Genomic DNA, 15407 nt, shown 5'->3' on the forward strand with positions numbered 1-15407 from the left:
GAATTTTCAAATCAGGGGTCTCAAACTGGTGGCCCTCCAGCTGTTGTGAAACTACAAATCCCATGAGGCATTGCAAGGCTGACAGTTACAAGCATGACTCCCACAGGCAGACATGATGGGACTTGTAATTTCGCAACAGCTGGAGGGCCACCAGTTTGAGACCCCTGATTTATATGAAAGAAGGTACAAACATGGAATACGATACTTCACATTGCATAAAACAAGCTCACAGTACTGTGGGTTAAGACGGCAAAATATAAAACGGAGCATCCCTGAGTAAATAGGGAGGACATTATATTTAGTAACCAACAATAGCGTAAGGTAAGTGATTTTGTCACGTCATTTAAAGTATACTGTGTCATGGAGATTGCATAAAGGTGCACAGAAACCTCTAAGAGGGGTCATGGTTTCTGAAGCATCATATATTCTGGGAGCACAAAGGAAAAGGTACAGACGGAAAGAGAAAAAGAGAGCCGCAGCATTTCAAAAGTGTAAGGAGGGCTTTCTCAACCTTTTAACCCTAGAGGAACCCCAAAAAAACATGTCTCGAGGAACCCTTCCAAAACCAAATCAGAGCTCAATAGGAACAATGCTCCTTACATTGGTGGTCAATAGGAAGAATGCCCCCCTTAAAGTGGTGTTCAGAATGCCACCCTTCAATACAGCCAAAAAGATATTTGGTATTGTTGCTGCTGGCTTTGCTAAGTGGTGCTGAACCTTGAACTCTGTAGACATCATCAAATAGGTGGTTCATCAGCCACAGCTCAAGGAACCCCTAGCAACATCTGGAGGAACCCCAGGGTTCCACGGAACCCTGGTTGGGAATGGCTGGTGTAGATTTAGAGGTTGCCCCATGGGTGAAAAACCGGCTAAGTTAGGGGTGGAGAGGGTGTCAACAAAGTGGCACAGTTTCCACATGTTATTATGGAACTCGGTTATCATGAAGTCTGGCTGTTTCTCCATGAGTTCTATGTTTTTTTGTTTTTGATTCTAGCAGTTGAGGTGGGTTAGTGTTTTTCAAGCTAACAGCTATGAGACATCTTTCCGCCATGAGTATCCCTCATTCACTGTTCACCACTACTCAAAGCCAAACACGTAAATTTGGATTTGATAACCGCGTACTAACAAATATCTGCTTTAAAATCTAAGTCCAACTTGCTTGTTATGAACTTCTTCCAGTCGATGAAAACTGGAGTTATAGTGTGCAAGATAATTATCCTGAAACCTCCCAGAACAAGTTCATGATGGGCTTGTGCATTAGAAAGCCGTACGAAGAATAGAGATGTCCAGTATGATGGAGTTTCCTGGTTAATGTAGTTTTCGAAGTCTGTCTTTGGCTACTGTACATTGTACATCCTTAGTTCTCTTTGTTGTGCCTTCATGATAAAGCCTGATGATTATCTAAAATTCTGTGGATTTTTACCCTTTTTTTTGTTTTGTGTTCTTCAGCATTGTGGGGATAAAAGCAGCCGCTGCCGGTCAGAAATGAACGTTATGGCAGCTTGGCAGAGAGGATACACTGGGAAGAATGTGGTGGTCAGCATCTTAGATGATGGTGTAGAAAGAAGTCACCCAGATCTCGTTCACAATTATGTGAGTATTGGCTGAACTAAGTAAGACCTTCTGGTTGTCATTACACGTGTCTGTTCTGGTATGTGATATATGCTAAAAATAAAAAGCTTTACTATCTGCGCTTAGTGCTTACCTGAAAAAAAGGGGGGAAACAACAAAAAAGCCTGCTGCAACTCAATATTGGAGTACTCAATACCTGGAATATTGTCTGGAAGAGAGTATGCGGTCTCTTTAATAAGGAGCATACTTGTAAATATTAAAAATACATCAATAAATCTATGATCAATTCATCAAATGGGTGCAACATTCAAGCAACAAGTGCTAAGTGTAAACCATGTATCTTTAACCACTTATACCGGGCACTCACCACCTTCCTGCCCAGGCCAATCTAAGCTGTTGCAATTTGAATGACAATTGCAACGTCATACGACACTGTATCCATATGAAATTCTTATAATTTTTTTGAGACAGATAAAGCTTTCTTGTGGTGGCATTTAATCACCACTGGGTTTTCTTTTTTTTTTTTGCTAAACAAATTAAAAAATGATGGAAAATTTTCTGTTATAAAATGTAGCAAATGGGTAATTTTTCTCCTTCACTGATGTGCTCTGATGTGGCGGCACTGAAGGGGGGCACTTGTATGCGGCACTGAAGGGGGGGCGCACTTGTATGCGGCACTGAAGGGGGGGCGCACTTGTATGCGGCACTGAAGGGGGGCGCACTTGTAGGCGGCACTGAAGGGGGGGCGCACTTGTAGGCGACACTGAAGGGGGGGGGCGCACTTGTAGGCGACACTGAAGGGGGGGCGCACTTGTAGGCGACACTGAAGGGGGGGGGCGCACTTGTAGGCGACACTGAAGGGGGGGCGCGCACTTGTAGGCGACACTGAAGGGGGGGCGCACTTGTAGGCGACACTGAAGGGGGGGCGCACTTGTAGGCGACACTGAAGGGGGGCGCACTTGTAGGCGGCTCTGAAGGGGGGGCGCGCACTTGTAGGCGGCTCTGAAGGGGGGGCGCGCACTTGTAGGCGGCTCTGAAGGGGGGGGGCGCACTTGTAGGCGGCTCTGAAGGGGGGGGGCGCACTTGTAGGCGGCTCTGAAGGGGGGGGGCGCACTTGTAGGCGGCTCTGAAGGGGGGGGCGCGCACTTGTAGGCGGCTCTGAAGGGGGGGGCGCGCACTTGTAGGCGGCTCTGAAGGGGGGGGCGCGCACTTGTAGGCGGCTCTGAAGGGGGGGCGCGCACTTGTAGGCGGCTCTGAAGGGGGGGCGCGCACTTGTAGGCGGCTCTGAAGGGGGGGCGCACTTGTATGCGGCACTGAAGGGGGGCGCACTTGTAGGCGGCACTGAAGGGGGGGCGCACTTGTAGGCGACACTGAAGGGGGGGCGCACTTGTAGGCGACACTGAAGGGGGGGGCGCACTTGTAGGCGACACTGAAGGGGGGGGGCGCACTTGTAGGCGACACTGAAGGGGGGGCGCGCACTTGTAGGCGACACTGAAGGGGGGGCGCACTTGTAGGCGACACTGAAGGGGGGGGCGCACTTGTAGGCGGCTCTGAAGGGGGGGCGCACACTTGTAGGCGGCACTGAAGGGGGGGGCGCGCACTTGTAGGCGGCACTGAACCCACCTGACACACTCTGGGTTCAGACATCATGCAACACCTTTAAGTAATAAGACGGCACTCAATGCGTTTATATTTTATTAACGTTTACTGTAATACTTCAGTTAAGGTAGATTGTACAAAGAAGTAATTATTCAACTGAGTTTAAGGTAATGGCACAAGCTCAGCCAAACCACCACTTAAGAAAAGTCAGTTGAGTCAGACTGCAGCAACAGAATAGTAGAAATACACATATGTACAGTAGATTACCAATTGAGTATAACCTGAAAGCATAAAACAAGTTAAGCAGCACTACTGACAATACTACTTGAAAGAGAACCCAGGCCGGCCTGTCTAACCTCTGATCCTAATGAGAGATGCAGCTAACATGGATTGTGTAAAGGCCCTTCAAGTAACAATGACAGAATGTCGCTGTTGTAGATCTGATGGTCTTTGGCAGTCGAAGCTTGTTAATTGTATCCAATAGGATATAGTAACAGAGTGGTAATATGTCTTGTGATGACTGTAGCTAAAGAGAATTATGTACAGTGTTCAAACAAAAATGTGGTAAAGTGTTCCCAAGGTAAAGCTGTCTGTGCACAGTGTCCCAATGAAGCAAAGGAAAGACTTGCAAAGGTGAGCGACAGTCCTCTTAACAACCAGGCCGATTCAACGCCTTCCAGGTAGTGACTCCCGAATTGATGTTCTGGCTGCAGATCTGCTTGTGGTGATCTTCCCTGCTATGGGGCACAAAGCGTGGGTAGCTGCACTATAGGGATGGTGTCAACACAATGTCCGATAATGGCAGGCAGCGCCGATTCCCTTCTCAGTCAGGTAGGAATGCTGTAGACCGCGTGGTGGGCCGCAACCTCACTCTCCCTGTGTGGAGAGGTCCTTCACACACGAGGCCCAGGATGGAGAGAGCAAGAGGCGGGTCTATGTTTGTTTTTTTTTATAGTTCTTCCCAGAAATCTCTCTGGTAGCAAAGATCCCTGGGATATGTAGTCCGAAAGTGTAATCCTACAGGGGAACAGCCATCTGTTGGAACTACCAATCCCACAACCCTTTTGGTTGGGCTCACAAATATGATGTCAGATAACGCTGGGCACTAGAGGGATAACATGGTATACAAAGGCAGGGAACAGCTGTTCGTGGCAATTATAGTCCATATTGCTACAGTAGCAGTAGGGGACACTTCACTAGGCTAGTCATCTTTGAACAGTCCTTAGGCCATGGAGCAAGGGGGGTGGCCAGAACTGAGGCCCTGTAAAAGCTGTCTCAGTAAGAGCTGGCACTTATCGTCCCAAAGTCAAACCGCACACAGTCGCCAGGATCCTAAGCTCAGGTCAGTACTCGCAATGTCATAGGACAACAGAACACTTCCCAGTTTGCACCAGAGATCTGTCACGGGACAGCTGCGTAGTTCCTAGCTTCCTCTAGGTGTTGCTTGGCTGCAGGATAGCCACTCACTCCCAGCTTCTACCGGACAATCTTCAGAAAAAGGGATTAATGCTCACAATGCCACTGGACAGCTACACACTTTCCAGCTTCCAAGCATTGTTCAATGGACTCTCAAGGTCAGATCCTTAATGGAAGTCCCTTAGCTAGCTCCAAAAATACTTGGAAATGGGGCCCCAGCTCTGTCACAGCTCAAACCTTGAACACCAGCAAATGCTAGTGGAACTGCTTCAGATGGTCAGCAGCCCCTGAGGCTGTGGAACGTCTCCAGCAAGGCCAAGAGCCCAGCTGCTCCTGACCTCCAGCCTATATATGTTCTCTTCAGCTACCTACTGGGCACACCTCCCCATGGATTCGCTCAAGCACAATAAATCAAGCTGCTCATTGCACTCTCCCATCACCTATGTGATAGAAGCCTCTGGAAGGCAGGGGGAAATGGTGCAACCCAGGCGATCCAGAACAGCCCAAAGAAGTCAATAGATGCTCCAATGATTAGAGGAGCAAAAAAAAACTAAATTGAACTATTGTCTTAGCTACTCACCTAGGAGGATGCTACCGAAGTAATATTCTGGACACGTTCAAAGATGGCACCAGCCTTATCTGGACAGAAAAAAAAACTTCAAAATGTAAAAAACAAAGCAGGCAAAATAGAATATTTTCCTTACAAGTTTCATGTTGAACTTTATAGAAAAACAAAGGAAGTGTGTTGCATAGTGCAATAAATCTCTTTATTAAGTGGGGAAATAAAAAAAATAAAAAAAAATTGTATACACTCACATGCTGTGAATTGTCAGTGTGCCTATAGTGAACAGAATATGGTCAGGCCAGAAGTCCTCCTCATCCTCCAGCTAAAGTCACCCCTCACACGTGTATCTGAATGCGTCTATGCTGGTGTACTGAAGGTAGGAAGCTGGGCGCAGCATCAGGGACTGAATTCCCAAGAAGTTAATGGAGGGCTTAGATGGTGTCGATTTTGTAGAAGCAATGTTGAATATTCAGGTGAATCTTGCGAAGAGCTTGTTCCCGTTGGCAGAGAGCCACATGTAAAACCTATTTCTTCTAGTTTTGCCTCACAACTTCCTGTTCCCACCCCCAGGTCCTAACACGGCTGTGTAACTACAACACTTACATATTCTACATCTTGCCCCTTTTCTAGAAAGGATATGCATAAATGAAGTGTAATATAGAACCAACTCAATCTTTCTAAAACTGGCCTTGTTTTATTTCCTCCTTCACGATCCCCCCCCCCCCGTGACTTCACCGTTAATATCAACAACACAACCATTAGTCCCTCCACACATGCCAGGGTCCTGGGTGTAATCCTCGACTCTGACCTCTCCTTCAGCCCCCATATCCAATCCTGCTGCCTTCACCCCCGCAACATCTCCAGAATTCGACCCTTCCTGACTAATGACAACCCAAAGCAACTCGTTCACTCCTTATTTCCCGCCTTGACTACTGCAACTATCTCCTTAATGGCCTACCCTTAAGCAGGCTATCCCCCCCCCCCCTTTCAGTCTATTATGAATGCTGCTGCTAGACCTCACTAATCGTTCCGTGACTGCTGCCCCTCTCTGCCAATCCCTTCACTGGCTTCCCCTACCCCACCGTGTAAAATTCAAAATGCTAACCATAACATACAAAGCCATCCACAACATCGCCCCCATCTACATCACCAACCTCATCTGCAGATATCGCCCAAATCGTCCCCTCCGCTCCTCCATGGACCTCCTGTTTTCTAGCTCCCTTGTTACCACCTCTCATGCTCTCCTTCAAGACTTCTCCAGAGCCTTTCCCATCCTCTGGAACTCCCTGCCCCAGTCTGTCCACTCAGCCCCTACCCTGTCCACCTTTAGGAGTTCCCTGAAAACTCATTTATTCAGGGAAGCCTATCCCACGCCCACCTAACTGTCCCCGAGCCACCCCCATCAAATCATTCTCTGCAGCTATTACCTTTGTACCACCACCCCCTCCCTTTTAGAATGAAAGCTGTACGAGCCGGGCCCTCCTGTCCCTTTTGTGTTGTACTGTAATTGTGTTGTCCCCCCCTATACATTGTAAAGCGCTTTGTAAACTGTTGGCGCTATATAAATCGTGAATAATATTGAGTACAGCATAGCAAGGAACAATAGCAAATTACAATATAAAACAAAAGATGCTGAGTGAAAGTCAGTGTGTGTGATAGTCTTGGAACTTTGGATTGGGTTTACACACTCTTCCAGATCTAGTAACAACTTGTGGGGCTTGTGGTCCTACCATCAGAATGGACAGCATAGCTGTTTGGTTGGCAGGCCTTTCCATGAACCGGGCCAGTTTGTCAAACCCACGGGCTGTCTCCATCCTTGCCACCTGCCCAAGCTCCAGAGGGCAAAGGCGTCTGGCTGATTTGTCATGGCTTATCTTTCCCTTTTGCCTGAGTGTAAATAAAGCAGCCTGAACATCAGTCTTAACTCTTGGCAGGAGCTGGAATGGGATCATGGGAATTGGAGTCCTGGTTTGTCGTGATAGTAAACATTGTGCCGGAGAAGGCATGCCATCCCTCGATGTGTTGCGTAGGGCTGCATAAACGTCAGAACCTACACGTGCACATTTCTCTTGATGCCAAAGCCACAGGCCCTCCCCTCTTGAAGACAGACTGCACCAAGACCATGCTGGGAAGCATAAGCAGCCAAAACCATGTGCTTATGTACATCAAAATACTGTAGGACAGGTGGACTAGTTAATTGCGATCATTGTAGCAACAGTATGTTCAGTCCAACACCAGTTGGTATCTTAATGCAGAAGCTGATGGAGCAGAGCTGTTATCTCACTGTAGTGATGAATGAACTTTGAGATAATTGGTCATGCCAAGAAACCTTTGTAATCCATGTTTGTCCTCTGGAGCAGGCAATTGATGGATGGCTTTGGTTTATTCTGGGTCAGGCTTGACACCTTTATCTGTGAGAAGGTGTGCAACATATAGCACCTCTGAGACCCTGAAGCAACATTTGGTAGGGTTATGTTGCATATTGATGGCTCTGACACGGTCTAATACGCATTTAAGTCGTTTCTCATGCTCTTCAACAGAGGATCCCCAAATCAAAGATATCATCCACGACTATTTCACATGGCTGTCCAGCAAAAGGCTGTTCCATACATCTCTGAAAGACTTTGCTTCCAGTTGAAATTCCATATGGCATCTGTAAGCATTTGTATCTCCCAGATGGGGTCATAATTGTTGAGTAATCATGATTCCTCAGCCAGAGGGATTCGCCAGAATCCCCATTTTGCGTTTGGAATGCTGGAGACCTTTGCCTGTGGCATGTCAGCGATCACTTGCTCTACAGTTTTTAACTGGTAATATGAGGCCCTCAGGAGAGCATTATTGTGGTGCACAAGACCCATGCATATGTGGACAGTGCCATCTTTCTTGACTACTGCTAGCATGGCAGACACCCAGGGGGTAGCCACCTGCACTTGGTGCAATAATGCCCAGTCTAGTCATCCTTTCCAACTCTTACAAGCCTGTCTTTTATAGCCAGTGGGATCCTTCGAGGGGCACACACGGTAGGCTGTACAGTTTCAGCTAAGCGCTTGTGATACATGACTGGAAGCTTACCAACAGTATCAGTTCGAAGTAAGTCCTCAAAGCCATCATGTCGGGCGCATGTTGTATTGCATATGAACTTCTGGACTGAGTTTGATTAGATTTAAGCTCATTCTGTCTGCTAAGCCTAGCAGGCTCATAACATTTCTATCCACAATGTGGAATAGCAGCTTGTCCCCTGATAGATCCAAGGCAGAAGTGCCCAATGTCTGAATTGTTTAACTGCCATAAGCTATCAGGTTTACTTTATTTGGGCAATTTCAGCTTTGGGGTCAATGTGCAATGTGGGTAAGGACATGACATTGCATTGCATTTGGCACCAGTGTCAATTTTCAACTTGACATGTTTGTTGCATTCTGTTGAGAGGGTGTTGAATATTTCTCCCTTATTTGCAGTTAGGTCCACACTTTCACAATGAAAACAGTTTTGGTGATCATCCCTTTCAATTTCATTAATTTGGTGTACGTTTTTGTTTAGTATGACTAGATGGTGTCATCCACACACCTCTATTTTGAGGCTTGGACCTACAACATTTTGGAAAATGATTCCAGTTGTTGCATGAGTTACATCTTTTATTAACCCCTTGTCGCTGAGCGTATGCAGATGTGCGGCCTCGGCTTTCGGGGGTTATACCGGGATGATGCCCGCAGCTGCAGGCATCATCCCGGTACTGTTTTTTAGAGCCGGCGATCGGCTTTCCAATGATAACCAATTTGGCTAAAAGCCGCTCGGCTGTTATACCGGAAGAGCAGGAGGGGGCCCCCCCCCCCACCCCACCAGGGCTCCTGTACCATCGGGAGCCCCGATCAACAATCTGCCGCTTCTGGCGGCTAGGGACAGTCTGAAATGAATCCGTAAGCGGCTTCATTCCAGTCTCCTAATTGTAAACACGGAAGCAACATCATGACGTCACTTCCCATTTACTCGGTTGCCAATGGTGCCAGTTTAAAAAAATATATAGTATTCAGAATCGCCGAAAACGGCCATTCGAATACTTTGAAGTGCAAAGTAGGGATTTGGAGGTCTTTTAGACCCCGATCCCTCCATAAAGAGTGCCTGTCACCACCTATTACTGTCACAAGGGATGCTTACATTCCTTGTGACAGCAATAAAAGTGATACGTTTTTTTTTTTAAACCATTTTAAAATAAGATTTTTTTTTTTTTTTTTAAATGTCACCGTGAGCTCGCGCAGCAAAGAAAATGCATACTGAAGTCGCGCCAGCACTAGACCTCCTCTGTAACTCTAACCTGGTAACCGTAAATAAAATTTAAAGCGTCACCTATGGAGATTTTTACGTACCATAGTTTGTCGTCATTCCACAAGGGTATGCAATTATAAAGCATGACATGTTTGGTGTCTATTTACTCGGCGTAACATCAGCTTTCACATTATACAAAAATATTGGGCTAACTGTTTCGTTTTTTTTAATTCATGGAAGTGTCCCTTTTCCCAAAAAGTTACATTTAAAACGCCGCTGCACAAATACCGTGTGACATAAAATATTGCAACAATCGCCATTTTATTCTCTAGATTCACTGCTAAAAATATATATATGTTTGGAGGTTATAAGTAATTTTCCAGCAAAAAATATGGATTTTAACTTGTAAACACCAAATGTCAAAAATAGGCTTAGTCATGAAAGGGTTAAAAGCCAGGCACTTGTGCTTGGTAGCATGTTCACTACCACAGTTGCTGCATTGCCTTTCATTCTTTTGCACCACAAATACTTCTGCCTCTTTTTAGTTCCTTAGTGGCCATTTTAGAATGTTCAAACAACATACACATTCTGATGGCTGTTTCCAGTGTTAGAGGAAGTAAACCCTGATAAACCCTGCAAAGGTAAAGAATAATGGGCTACTATGCATCGCATAGTAGCCCATTATGTGTCACTTACCTGCATCCATCTTCTTCTGGGTATCGCTGCTCCGGCCACTCACAGCGCCGGAGCAGCTATGACGTCACTCCCGCGCATGCGCACTGGAGCCGCCACTTACGGCATATCGCCGCTAGCAGCGGCATGCTGCTAATGGCGATTGTGCGCCTGCGTGCATGCGTCGTAGACTGTCTTTTGCTAAATATCTCCTAAACCATGTAGGTTTAGGAGATATTTCTTGGACCTACAGGTAAGCCTTAATCTAGGCTTTCCTGTAGGTCAAAGTGGTTTGTAAGGGTTTACAACCACTTTAAATCTTTCTCCCTGAACAACTGAACACAAACCGCTTGATTGTAGATCCCACATACAATCCTGTCACACATCCGTTCATCTGTTAGTGCATCAAAATCACATTTTTTAGCCAGCAGTCTGTGTGGCTGCATAGCATTGTATTCCTTCATCAGGTTTCAAAGCCATCATGTTAAATTATTATACACGATTTATATAGCGCCAACAGTTTACGCAGCACTTTACAATGTAGAGAGGGGACAGCACAATTACAGTATAGTTCAATACAGAAGGGACAGGAGGGCCCTGCTCATAGAGCTTACATTCTAAAGGGAGGGGGTGGTGGCACAAAAGGTAATAGATGCAGGGAATGATTTGATGGCAGAGTGGCTCGGGGACAGTTGTTAGTTGGGTGTGGGATAGGCTTCCCTGAATAGGGAATAGTTAAATGCATGTCTGTCTATAACAGCAAATTTCCTGATTAAGACATCAGGGTCCTCTGTCCTCATCTTGAAAAATCAAATGACTCATATTTATCTAGTGCACCTGAACCAGCAAAATTGACAAGAGTGTAAGCTTGTACCTTTTTTGAGTTGTCTGAGAGTCCTGCTTTGCTGTACACGTCCCATTCTATTTTGAATTTCAGCCAGTTGTTAGCAATGTCATTATCAAAGATTAGGGGCTTTATGCCATGTCTATTCTGAGCCATGAGGTTTCAGCAATCCCACTTCTGTCACCATGTAGATTTTGTAAAAGCAATGATGAATATTCAGATGATTCTTGTGAAGAACTTGTTCCAGTCAGAGAGCGAGCCACATGTAAAAATTATTTCTTCTAGTTTCACTTCATAAATTCCTACTTCCTGTTCCCATCCCCAGGTCCTAACACAGCTATGTAAATATAACACATACCTGTTCTACATATGGCCACTCATAGAGCAGAGTACATCCAGGATGAATGTGGTAAATTACTGTGGATATGATGCATTTTGGGCCATGCCCCCCTTTCTCAAGCATTCCGGCATTCTTGAGAAAGGGGCTTGCGCTCCTGAAACTCGTTATATCCATGGCAACCTGCCACACTCTTACTAGATGCGCTCTAAATTATGAGCGACCACCTAAGCAAACTTCTCAGGTGTTAAGTCACTGATTCTGCAGCACCAGTATAGCAGCATTAAGATACATGTGTGAGGGTGACTTCAGCTGGGGGACGAGGAGGATTTCTGACCAAGTATTCTACCCTTTACTATTGGCACGTTGACAATACTGGAGCATGTGAGTATATATATTTTTTTTATTTCTGCATTTAATAAAAAGATTTATTGTGCTATACAGTGCACTTCCCTTGTTTTTCGATTTCCTATTTTTGAGTTGTCAACATGTCCTTGTCATGACAAAAGGGATGGCTGCTGACATCTGGGTGCTTAAATGAAAGACCTTTTAATTGAAGTGGGCTACCTGAGCATAAAATTGGGATTAGTGGTTTGTTGTATGTTGAACTTTATGAAGCAGGTTGTGTGTTTTTTTTTTTTTTGTTATTTTTTTTTAGCATTGTACTGCAGGGTTAATTTTCCACTTTAAAGCAGTTGTGTTGCATTGTCATCAAAAACAATGATGGTGGTGGACATAATTAGCAGATACGCTCCAGGTGTAGGGTATTTATAACGCTTCCCTAGTCTTTAATGCCAGATGTGTGTACAGCAGGCTCTCACAAAGCATTTGCAAAGCTTTCAGCCAGCTTCAACCAACTTTCATGAAGCTTTTGAAGTGACCTCCAACTCAAGTTTGATGATAGACCAAGATCTTAATGGGAGTCCTGGCTGTCACTTGTTGGAAACCTGGTAAATTCTGCTCCTAGCTAGTTGAAAGCAATTCCAATGCTTGCTGGCAGGAGAAGAGTGATCTAAAGCCTTGAAAAAGCTGGATGAAAACTATGAAAATATAATGATAAAGCTTGCTGTTCAGAATGTTAACAGCTTGTCACACATATGAGCTAGGCCTAAAGGTCATCATTTAATAATGCCCCTGTAGATAGCAGTTGGCTTATATAGACTAATTGTTGAAGAATTGTAACCTCACCTTAGCCAAACTTTCTTTAGAGCTCGTTCACACTTGAAGAGCGATCCAAATTTGACAGGCAAGAGGATCGTCTGCTCTAAGTCCTTGACTACAGTGGTTGCAGAACAATGTGGCCGCAGCATGTGTACAGCCATTGCCAAAAGTTTTGAGTGACACAAATATCAATTTTCACAAAGTCTGCTGCTTCAGTGTTTTTAGATCTTTTTGTCAGATGTTAGTATGGTACACTGAAGTTTAACTACAAACATTTCATAAGTGTCAAAGGCTAAGATTGACAATTACATTAAGTTTATGCAAAGAGTCAATATTTGCAGTGTTGACCCTTTCTTTTTCAAGACCTCTGTAATTCATCCTGGCATGCTGTCAATCAACATCTGGGCCACATCCTGACTGATGGCAGCCCATTCTGGCACAATCAATGCTTGGAGTTTGTCAGAATTTGTGGGTTTTTTTGTTCACCCGCCTCTTGAGGCTTGACCACAAGTTCTCAACGGGATTAAGGTCTGGGGAGTTTCCTGGCCATGGGCCCAAAATGTAGATGTTTTGTTCCCCAAGCCCACTTGGTTATCACTTTGCCTTATGGCAAGGTGTTCCATCATGCTGGAAAAGGCTTTTTTCTTAACCAAACTGTTCTTGGATGGTTAGAAGAAATTGCTCCCAGAGGAAGTTTTTGCACCATTCTTAATTTCTTGGCTGTGTTCTTAGGCAAAATTGTGAGTGAGCCCACTCCCTTGGCTGAGAAGCGACCCCACACATGAATGGTCTCGGGATGCTTTACTGTCGGCATTGCACAGGACTGATGATAGCGCTTACCTTTTCTTCTCTAGGCAAGGTTTTTTCCAGATGCCCCAAACAATCGGAAAGCAGATTCATCATATGACTTTATCTCAGTCCTCGGCAGTCTAATCCCTGTAACTTTTGCAGAATATCATGACCCAAAAAAGAACCGCGCTGTCCTAAGAATTAATCTTAGGGTGTGTGCCTCCCATATGGGAAACTATACATGTGAGAAAAAAAATGAAAAATAAAAATAGTGCAGTGTCACCCAGTAAAATAACTCAAAAAGCAAAAATTGCAACTATACCTAATAGATATGGGAAAAATTCTATGTGCTAGAATTATATTAATACATATGCATCAACAGCAGTATCGCATAATAAATATGTTAGCGCAAAATACAACAATTACGGCCATATCATGATATGTGTATAGAAAGTAATCTCTGTGCTGAAATAATGTAAATGCATATACATCAACAGAAACTGTAATAAAAGGTACAATCTACAATACCCTCAATCTAAATATGTCCATTGTGTCCTGTTCAAAGTCACAACGTATATTGCAGTGCACCACCACCAGAAATGAGGATTGGCTCCTTACCAGACGTCCTTAAATTGCACGCTTCAAGAGATCAAGCCAGGCTATGTACATTCCTCCATAGGCTCCGCCCACATGCAAGATCACAATTCAGACAGGCTCCAATATGTTTGCATTAAATGGTCCACCATAAGAAGGGAGAGAAAGCGCTCCAAATAGTGTAAAAACGTTTATTAAAAATCAAAGATAAAATAAGAAATACACTTACAAAGGTACTGTAAGGTTAGGCATATCACAGTGGGAAGCGTCGGCCGAACGCGGTTCTCCACGAAAATGTCCTTTCTCCAGCTGGTATATTCGGAGGCAATAGATAGCATGTCACACCGCCCGACACGTTTTGTGAAATGTCACGTCGTCTCGGGGCACTGCAGAATATCACTCACTCCGTCACTCATGTTTTTCCTGGAGAGAAGTGGCTTCTTTGCTGCCCTTGACACCAGGCCTTCCTTCTGAAGCACACCCCACGCAGGAGCCGCTTGGTGAATAGGGAATCCCCACCCTACACTGGCAGGCACACTGAATTTTCCACAGGCCCATAGAGACAGGAAAGAGTCTATGTAGCTTTTTTTTGTTTGTTTTTTTATTAGGGGTATTAAACTTGGATAGGGGTCTTATGGGATCCCAACTTGCGTGGAACAAAGTTCCCTCAGGGACACTCAACTATATACAATCTCTATGTACACTCATCTTCCTCCAGCACATCACTTGCTGAGCAAAAATCACAGATCCAGCTGGGACACCGTTTAGGGGAATCTGAAACGGCACTCTGAGATTCAGCAAAAGCCGTTACAGGCATTGACCCTTTGGTGTGTATAAAAGTCCCAGTGTCCAGCTACATTCCTGTGGCTACTGATCCCTGCACTTCCCCTTTGGTCACTGCCAGCCCACCTGGCTAATCTTCCACAGTCCTCCCAGACTACAGCCATTCTAGACTGCCACGTCTGTCATCTCAGGCTGTCTGTCAGACCTCCCCGACTGCCTCATTTACCACCGAACCCAGCTGTCTTCTCCCTGGAAATCTGGACGTTCTTGCTGGCTCCTGCTGCCCTCACACCTGCCCCAGTGCCTCTGAACAGGACTCCTCTGTGTATGAAGAGGATCCCTCCAGCTTCCGAGCCCCAGACTAAGGGGCTACCCTCAAGGGCTTCCGACAGCTTCCTCAGCACTCCATCACCATCTTCTATCCGAATGCAACACTACCCCTGCTGGGCTTACTCAGAGTATATGAGGTGCCCTCCCCCTGCCAGCCTATTTGTCTGGGGTTGGTTTGGGGCTTTCATCAATACTCTCCAGGCAGCTCCTCCTAGATTCCCTCCCATTCTTCTTGAAGTTTCTCCAAAGTTCCAGATAGTAGTGGGAGGTACCAAAGGTGCTTCCTGATGAGTCATGCCAGCCTCCCTGAGTCACTCACCCTCACCCAGGTTCAAAACACTGGCTTTGCTGCCTGCCAAGCCTAAGTCTACCAACGCTACAAAAACGTATTTACACTACCTAGCATGCTACACATGGGATTGCTACACTCCAAAAGTCTTTGCCTCACTGTGCATGTAGATGCACTCACACCTGCCTGCTGCCAT

The 15407-nt window shown here is 45.4% G+C and overlaps 1 protein-coding gene across 1 annotated transcript in view; it reads left to right on the top strand.

The window, feature by feature from the left end:
- Positions 1-15407, top strand: part of LOC143958235 (proprotein convertase subtilisin/kexin type 6-like) — a 303257-nt gene that overhangs the window by 150739 nt on the left and 137111 nt on the right. Inside the window, exon 4 of the mRNA XM_077467752.1 lies at positions 1450-1593. Within this exon, the coding sequence (XP_077323878.1) occupies positions 1450-1593 (144 nt within the window). The remainder of the gene's footprint in view (positions 1-1449; positions 1594-15407) is intronic.

The sequence above is a fragment of the Lithobates pipiens genome, unplaced genomic scaffold (genome assembly GCF_037356315.1).
Source record: "Lithobates pipiens isolate NorthernLeopardFrog02 unplaced genomic scaffold, aLitPip1_a1.2 Scaffold_6, whole genome shotgun sequence".
NCBI lineage: Eukaryota > Metazoa > Chordata > Amphibia > Anura > Ranidae > Lithobates > Lithobates pipiens.